At 36.9% G+C, this 9,513-nt stretch overlaps 1 protein-coding gene across 5 annotated transcripts in view; it reads left to right on the forward strand.

Moving 5' to 3' along the window:
- Positions 1 to 8,796, forward strand: part of LOC104120548 (uncharacterized) — a 46,863-nt gene extending 38,067 nt beyond the window's left edge. For 3 of the 5 annotated variants that reach the window (XM_009632340.4, XM_033652651.2, XM_033652653.2), the window contains 5 exons: positions 135 to 522; positions 5,572 to 7,113; positions 7,719 to 7,926; positions 8,020 to 8,145; positions 8,258 to 8,796. In XM_009632340.4, coding sequence (XP_009630635.1) covers positions 135 to 522; positions 5,572 to 7,113; positions 7,719 to 7,926; positions 8,020 to 8,120 — 2,239 coding nt within the window. In that variant the 3' untranslated portion in view covers positions 8,121 to 8,145; positions 8,258 to 8,796. Of the gene's footprint in view, positions 1 to 134; positions 523 to 5,571; positions 7,114 to 7,718; positions 7,927 to 8,019; positions 8,150 to 8,252 lie in introns of all 5 variants that reach the window. The other 2 variants (XM_070196827.1, XM_033652650.2) reach the window with 2 other exon arrangements.
- The last annotated feature ends 717 nt before the right edge of the window (positions 8,797 to 9,513 follow it).

The following is a 9,513-nucleotide window of genomic DNA, read 5'->3' on the forward strand; positions in this document are numbered from 1 at the left end:
TTTAAGTAGAGGCAATTGAAATGCAAAAGTATTGTATATATTCAGTGGATCAATATATTCTACAAGTTCACTTATAATTTATAACACGAATGCAAGACTTAAATCTTTCTTCCTTCTATTCCGTTTTCTTCCAGTGGAGGAAATGAATTGGATGACTTAATTCTCAATGATCTATTCTATCATCTGCAAGGAGAGCTTGAAGGTAGACAGATCTCCCACAGACCATTCAAGGAGCTGTCACAATATCTGCTAGAGTCAGATATTTTGCAAACATATCGCCGTAAGCACGATGAGGACATTTTCCCTCAAACTGATGGTGTCTGCTTGTATGACACTGATCGTCTGCAAGGGGACATGGCAATTGATTTGTGGGATATTTCGGATTGGAAAGCATCTAAAGCGGTTGCAGAAGCGCTGTTGCTCTCGTTGCAGAATGTGAATTTAATGGTGTCACTCACAAGATCCAAGCTTTCAGCTTTAATAGCTTTGACAACAGCTTTCTCCATATCTGACAATGTTGATGTGAGTGCTGCTGTCAGTTGCATTTGACTTCTAATATTTTGTCTCCTACATTTAAGTCATTTGACGCTGCTGATTCTCATTCCTATGTGCTTTTGTCTTAAAAAAGTGTCGGCAACAATGTTATCCATGGTGATGCTGTTAGCTCCAAATTTAGTTGCATGTTCAGTTTTGTCGTTCTTGCTCTAGGTCTAGGTCATTTACCTTACTGTGGGTTTTTAAATCTTATAAGCTCTATAACATTGTATTTGTATGTACTTAGATGGTTTTTAGGAATTATAAGTTTCATCATCGAGTTCATTCAATTCGTTTGGAAAATCCTTACATTGTCAAACTTCGGTGAAATACCATGGTTGGTGAAGCGGAAAAAAATGGCAAATACCCATTTTTAACACCTGCTATCAAGCATTAGCCACAATTTTAGAAGCTATTACCATTTAGCCACTTCTTTGACTCAAAAAGTATTGTACAAATAATTCCCCTAACTAAAACAATGAACAACTATTTTGACAAGTGGAACGCCAATAAAATGTGTTGCGAGTTCAAAAAAATTTCGGTTCAAACCACATGATTGGTTCTTGGAGTTCAAACTTTATAAGTTCAAAACTCAAGAACGATTCATGGGGTTAAAATTTTCACAATCCAAGTGTGAAAAGTTACTGGAGTTTCAAACCCCATGAACGATTCATGGATTCAAAACTTTGTAAGATCAAACTCCAATATCAAATTGAAAACAAAATAAATATACATAAATGATTTATTGGTTGGTTTGAACTGCTGTAATGAACCAAATAGCTGAAAGGAAACAGCAAAGAAACAAGCAAACAGAAAAATAATAGGTTTGATGGGTTGAAAATGCCTAAGATACAACAATGACAAAAACCCAGTTTTATCCCACAAGTTGGGTCTGGGGAGGGTAGTGTGTACGCAGACCTTATCCCTACTTGGTTGAAAATGCCTAAGATGTTAAAGGGAAAAAGACTGGATTTTGTGGAGGGTTCTTTGAACAGGAACATGTGGGATTCATTGGTTTGTGCCTTGAGAAACTCACTCAGTGACAAGACCAGAGTGTATGAAGTTCTATTGCTTTCGGAAATTGTTGGGAAATTGAAATGAAAGTGAAGGTAGTGTCGGGATTTTGCGCCAGATTTTGACGGCAGCCTGTAGTGCACACTTCAAAGATTGTTGAGAAATTTGGGTGCTGGTTTGGATGATTTACTGCCAAGTTCAGCAATTTTGTCGTTGAACAGCAGCTGAAAAAGATTTTATTGGGTCTAAGAGCTAGTGTGGAAGAAGGGGAACAAATAAAAGCATTGTTATTTTGTGAATATTTGAACCCACGAATCGCTCATGGTGTTTGAACTAATAAAGGTTCAAAGTCCATGCATTATTCTTGGAGTTTGAGCTACACATTTCAAATTCCAGGGAAAATTCATGGAGTTTGAACTGATAAATGTTCAAATTCCAGTAGTTGTCCCTGGAGTTCTTAACAAGGGGTAATTTTGTTTAAATATTTTTTCTTGTCATAGAGTGGCTATTGTCCTATCACATTTCAAACAGTGGCTAAATATTGATAAGCAGTCCAAAAACGGGCACCTCACCTATTTTCTCTGGTGAAGCTTTCTCATAGTTCAGATTATATACCAGAAAGCATCATTGGTGGTTGATTTTTTGGATCGGTTTTATGAAACTGTTCCTTTGGTTTGTATTTCATTACACCCACTTTAGCTAGCATGGAACTGTGGTTGTAAGTGTGATTACTTTGAAATGTTCTTTGCATTCTGAGTAGAACCGATGGGAATAGTAGTGCTGTAACCAAGAAGTTTTGAGAAGAGGCCCCCAGACGGAATTGGACAAAAAGTTATGTATTTTATGATATGTGGAGGTGAAAAGATTAACAACTATCTAGCAAAATATATAGAAAATATACCTGTCAATTTCATAGGTTTGAATATCACAAAAAATTGATTGGAGTAACATCAAACAATAGCTCAAAATGCTAGAAAGCATAAAACCTGATATTAAACGTCCAAACCCCTGATTAGGACTTGGTCACATAAAGGGATTCAAGGTTCTATTCTTTCAAGTTATGTTCCACGAAAAGATCCAATTTATTGTTTCTTGTACTCCTTGCCATCATATTGACACTTACTACAACTCAAATAGGCAGCCTAAAAGTTGGTGTTTGGTGCTTTCCAATTCAATGTGGGACTCAGGCTTATTAAATTTTAATTACATAACTATCTAACATTGGTGTTTGTGCTTCAAGGTGGCATTTGAAGATGACAAATGAATGAGGCTTTATTGCCTCATAATTTCAAGCTATGTGCAGTTATGGAAAGAAATATTGTTATTTGTTTTTAGTGCATTTGTTTTTCTTTTCAAAAATAAAAGCACAAAAAAACAACCCAGTGAAGAATTCTTTAAGGGATGTAAAGTGTTTGAAAAGACCAACAATTTTATATGTGAGTGAATGTTAGACCACTAAAATCCAACAAATCCACAAGATGAATGTTGCGAAGATGCGGATGCCTAGATGGATGTGTAGTATGCCAGATTAGACAAGATTAAAAAATTACATCATCCGGCAGATGATGCAAATAGCATATATCGAGGATAAAATGAAAGAATGTCGCCTGAGATGATTTGGTCATGTTATGCATCGACCTGCAGAAGCATTGGTCTATAGTATGGCTGTCCAACGGGACGGGACGCGACAAAATTAATAGGACGGGACGGGACGACATTTAGCCGGGACGGTGGCGGGACGGGACGAAACGGTAGGCCTATCCCGTCCCGCTAACAAATGGGATGGGATGGGATGGGACGGGACGGGTTCGCGGGCCTTAAGTGCCGTTTTAAAAAAAAAAATATTTAAGCATTAACTTTGGCAATGACTAAGTTTTTAAAGTTTGCAACGGCTAGTTTTTTGACTTATTTAATAAACTTAAAAATTAAACGAAAATTAGGAAACTAAGTAAAGAATTATAAAATATTAAAACAAAAGACTTGTAATGAAATATTCTAGTAATTATAAATTTATAATAGAGTTATAGTTTATTTAATATAATTTCAAGCCATTAAGTAACTAAGTAAGAGTGTAAGACAATTCATACAAAAAAATTCAACGCTTAGAGACTTTTATTTTATTAATAGAATTTTAAATTTTACATACAAATATAATTCTTTTGAATAGCACCTAATCTACGCAGCCACCTTCTAGGAATGGTTCTGTTTGAACTAGGCCTCTTAGTAGCCAATCACAAATTATCATACTAATATTTGTAAGCTCCTATATAACTTCGTTGTAACTTATCTATAATTTCTCTCGGACATTGTTCTGGACTTGGCAATGTTGATTGATGTTCGATGAGTTCCATGTCGTCATCGCTGCCAGTGTTAAGTATCTCATTGTATTCTTCTTCTTCCCTAGTGGTTAATTTTTCAAAACCAAGATTTCTTCTTTCTGAACTAATCCAATCTCTGAATAATATGAAAATCTCTAGGCTGTCCTCCGCTAATGAATGTTTATAATCTCCGATTTGAAATCTTGCCGCGCTAAAAGCACTCTCCGATGCTACTGATGATGCTTGAATAGCAAGGATATCTCGGGCCATTATTGAAAGTGCTGGAAAAGCCTTGCCACGCTCCCTCCACCGTGCCAAAAGTTGTTTGTTGCCTTCTTCGTCTTTAATACTTTCCAATCCTTGATTAAGATAAGAATCAAGTTCATCATCAATAGAGAAATCAAAACCTGTTATATCATCCATATCTTCCCATAGAACTTCTACTCTAGACTTAGAAGTAGAAGGAGCAGTTTCACCACCTGTTGTTTCCATAGATTTATATTTATCAAACATTGATCTAACATAAGAATATATGTTAGCTTGGCAGTCTTCGAGAGATGGTTGTTCATTTTTTTGAATTGCTAAATTCTCATAAATTTTACGAACAAGTCCCTTTGCACCTCTTAATTTTAAAGATGGGTTAAATATAGTAGAAATTAAATAAACTTAGGGAATAGGGAAAAAATACTTTTTAAATTTTGCAATCATTTCATTAATGGCCGGTGCATAAGTTGGATTAGTTTTATACCAAATACAACAGAAATTCCACAAATATACCATAATATTTGTATAATAGTAGGATAATATATACTAGAAAATTATTTTGTAGCATAATAAAATTTTTCTAAAATATAGTAAGCTCTTTGATCTGATCCCAATCAGAATAAATAGATAGAATGTAAGAGATTTGAGAGAATGATTTATTTTTGTGGGAAAAAATGAAGAAGGATGGGGGTATTTATAGTAGAAAATAGGGCCAAAGTGTAATTTAATAAACTTAGGGATTATATTAAAAGTTTAGGAGGGGTGTTTTGGGAGGGTGGGGGCCAAATATGGCCGTTTTTGGCCGTTGGGAACGACTATTTTTGCAATTATAGTCGTTGCCTAATGGCTATAATTCAAAAAAAAAAGAAAGAACGCGGGACAGGCGGGACGGGACGAAGCGGGACGGGATAAACGGGACGAAATGGCTACCTGTCCCATCCCTTGTCCCGTTTAACATGGGCCCATCCCGTTTAGAATTAAGTGGGACGGAACGGGACGGGATGGGACGCGGGACGGGACTGGGACGGGACGGCCCGTCCCGTTGGACAGCCTTAGTCCATAGGTGTAAAACTATAGTGAGTGAAGGTGTTAAAGATAGACCTACAATTTCTCAGAATCTATGTACACTCAGAAAAAGCAGGGCACAATGAAAAAAAGGTCTGTAGGTGATAAAAATAAGTCGTGAATATTGTTCTAGTCATGTATAGAAAATATAGAGAACTTCTTGTATTTTTATTTTGTATAATATTGGTCCAAAATGGACTTAAATGGAGGGACATTGTTAGTGAGGATTCATATAGTTGACCTCAACTCGCATAGGATTTTGGCGTGGTTTTTGTATGTAAAAATGTCTGAACTCTTGCTGACTCTATAATTTTTCCAAGGGTAGCTGTATATATTTGGTTTGCTTATGACTGATATGGTTTTCCTGTTTATGCAGTTAGTTGAGAACGAGGTTAAAACTGCCAGAAATTTTCCTGAAAAATTATTGTCATCTAGCATTGACAATATATGCGAGTCTCTCACCCGCACAATCGAGCTGTTAGCCCCAGTCCCTGATGCTAGTAAAGACATAGTTGAAATTCTTGCAGCTCAAGCAGACCTGCTTTTCCGCTTTACCAGGTCGCTGAATGCACAGTTGTCTTTATCTATGTGCCTTCTCATATTAAAAACTGCAGGTTATGGCCTCAAGGTGTTGAGCAACTGTAGGCCATTGTCTACTGGTGTCCTTAGTACAATGAAAATATTTCTGGAGCTGATTCTCTTTTCACTCAAGTCAAGTTGGAAAGATTCTCGCCTTGGTGTACGAACAGAAATTGAGCATAGCGAAGTCTCACCTGAGGCAGCTAATGTGAGCTTGGGGCTACTACCATTGCTTTGCAACTGTATAGAACTTACTGGACATTGCTCCATCTCTATGATTATTATCGACCAAGTACTCAAAGGTTTTTCAACACCTGCCACTTGGTTCCCTATCATTCAAAAGCATCTTCCGATGCAGCATATTGTTCTTAAGCTTCAAGACAAAAGCTCCTATTCAGTCATTGACATAATATTGAAGTTTCTTTTGACTATTGCACATGTGAAGGAAGGTGCTGAGATGCTTCTGAATGCTGGTTTCTTTGCATCGTTAAGAGTGTTGTTAGCTGATCTATCTAATGGTAGACCTCTCTCAGTAGATGAGAATGAGAGAAATCTGGCAAACTCCTTTGAGAATAATGAAAGGTCTCCACCCATTTGGGGACTTAGCTTGGCTGTGGTTACAGCAATTATTAACTCTTTAGGAGAAACTTCGATTTTAAATGTGGATCACGTGGTGACTTACTTCTTCTTGGAGAAGGCTGATCTAATTTCATATTATCTTAGTGCTCCGGATTTTCCATCAGATGATCATGATAAGAAAAGACCTCGGGCACTCAAACCACATACTTCTTTGAGTGCTCTTAGAGAGAGTGAAAACACGGTTATGTTAATCTGTGTTCTGGCAAAGCACAGGAATGCCTGGTCAAGGGCCATGAAAGAATTGGAATCACAGTTAAGGGAAAGATGCATCCATTTATTGGCCTTTATTAGCTGCGGTACACAGCCTTATGGGGAATCGCCAGGAAGAGCTCCCCCCATCTTTTGTCATCCTACCGTCCGAGAGGAGTACGAGTGGCACAAAAAGCCATCATCTATCAATAGCAAAAAGGGCTGGTTTGCTCTTTCTGCTCTTTGCTGCGGTCTAAATCCCAAATATTCATCTTTTTCGTCAAGAACTGCTATTGTGATCAAAGATCAACCAAATGAGCATGCTAATCTGACTACGCAGTCTCATTTTTCAGATGCAATGTCCATTCAGATATACAGAATTACCTGTCTTCTTCTCAAGTTTTTATGTCTACAAGCTGAAGAAGCTGCTGAAAGGGCTGAAGAAGCGGGTTTTGTCGATCTTGCACGTTTCCCAGAGCTACCAATGCCTGATATCCTTCACTGTTTGCAGGTGAAACACCCAGATCATTTTTGTCTGTTTTATCTTCCTCTTTCCAGAGTTGATTTTTGCATGATTTACGCATTGAGCTCAACTCCCTGTGAGTATTCTAATTTAAGTTTGATGGAGGCAGTGGTTTCCATGTGCCTAACCATACTGAGGCTTAAGATTGCAGGTTGACCTCCCAGGGCATTCTTAATCGAACCACTTGTCTTGTTTAAAGGGAAAATCAACGGAACTAATAGAATGGATCAATTTTACTTAATTGCTTCTGCAGCACTCAGCATGTTGTCCTCGATATTTATGTGTTCCCCAGTTTAAGTTTGTTAATTTTAATCTTTAGTTTTCTTTTGAGAGTTTTGGCTATTTTAATCACTTGACGTGTTTTTGCAGTCTAGAATAATTCTTAGAAGATGATCAAATTTAATTTTATGTAGACAATGTGAGGAATACAAATTTTGTGCTGTAGGATGTAAAAAGGAGAGAACTGCGCCTAGTTTTCAACTCAGTTGTTCAGTTTTTAAAGCTTCACGAGTACACGGCCATATGCCCTTCCTAAAAGATACTTTTGAGCTGTCTTACGATGCTTAGGCTGTGTTTTCACCTTTTGTTTGTAGGATCAAGGAATATCTATCATCACTGAATTGTGTGAAGCCAACAAGTTGAAGCAGGTTACTTCTGAAATACAAGGGGTCTGTATTCTACTGTTGCAAATAACAGTAATGGCATTGTACCTGGAATTTTGTGTGATCCAAATCTGTGGAATGAGACCTGTCCATGGACGTGTTGAGGACTTCTCAAAGGAATTTCATGCACTGAGTAAAGGTAGTAACTGTTTGATTCTTTCTGCATGGTGGTTGTTAATGCGTTTGCTATATCTGGCTACGTCGATTTATTATTCTTCATTGGTACTTGCAGCTGCGGAAGGACATGCATTTTTAAAAGAATCTATGAACTCGTTAAAGCAAATGGTATCTTTCGTGTATCCTGAATTATTATACGCAGAAGATATGCTGTGAAATTCATGATGTCTTTGAGCCTCTGGTAGGTGAATCTCACTCATAATATTGTTGATAATTATGGCAAAATGTTGTTCTCTAGTGCCTCTTTTATGTGCTTTTTCTTGCTCAAGGCATTTCATGCTATGTCAGTGCAGATATGAAGCGTTTTGTCCCAAAAATGGTTAGTGAGGCAGGAAAGTTCCAGTGTAGGTCATGATTGTTGACAATGATGAAGGGGCTATGAATTCAGCTTAATATGGGAAGGAATGCAAGATCCTGCTAGGCAAGGGGATTTGGAGAGAAATATGTGGAAGTACACCCCGCCTCCCCCCTCCCCCCAAACCCTCAACCCCCCAAACACCCTTCGCCACACCCACACAAAAATCATATTTTTAGGATACTCGCTGTTGAACACTTTGCAGCAAAGTGTAGCAATGTAATATTTAGCAATTCAAGTCTTATGTCGTTCATATAGAACTTACAACACAGAAAAACGGCTGAAGAACTCAGTCCATGTAAATCTTGACAGTTATGGTTTGGTTAGTTTCGATTGAACCTTGTGACTGACAGATGTGAAGAGGTTTAGGTGACTTGAGTCAGTAGGTCTCATCTCTGCTCGGGTGTAACATACATGTCTTGTCATTTTTGCGACTATAATTACTGGTGCTCCTAGTGAATTACTCGAGTGATCAAGCTTACTTTATGTTTCCGATTCTTTTATTTCTTAAGATCTAATTATATCCTGTCTGGGAATAACTAGACAAAAGACAATTTTCGTTCTTAAGATTACATGGAGTCATCTCTTGCTAATTTTTATTTGTACTAATCTCAATGAGCAAATGTGGATAATAAGCAATGGTGTTAACGGGATTATTATTCGCTGGAAAATAAATAGTTAATGATAACATATTTCATAATTGAATGCTTAGTAAGGATTTAGGGACATCGATTTATAGATTTACAATATGTTTTGTTTAATTAAATTAGGAATAGAAAATACCAGATGTAAAATAAGTGCTTAAGGGGTTAAATTTGTAGTAGTTCTTTTATATTCTTATATGAATGATAAGAAGCCATGTAAGAAGCGAGTTCCATTACGTTTCCGGGATGAAGGGAAGGAGTGTACAATTTTATGTGACACTATGGGAAATTTACCTTCTTAATAAATTATTCAAATTGAAAGTTTATAGATATATGGATTATATTTATAGTCGGGCCTCATTTGTTTGCACTTAATGGAAGTTTGAATCTTAATCATTCAAATCTTAGATATTAAGTGCGTTTGTGTTTTAAAATTTGAATCTTAATTATTCAGATTTTAATCATTAAGTGTTTTTTTTTTTAATTTTTTTACTTCACAACCATTTAATGGGTCTGAATAGGTCTGTATGATTAAAATCTATAACAGAGA

Source organism: Nicotiana tomentosiformis, chromosome 3 (genome assembly GCF_000390325.3).
Source record: "Nicotiana tomentosiformis chromosome 3, ASM39032v3, whole genome shotgun sequence".
In the NCBI taxonomy this organism is placed as follows: Eukaryota; Viridiplantae; Streptophyta; class Magnoliopsida; order Solanales; family Solanaceae; genus Nicotiana; species Nicotiana tomentosiformis.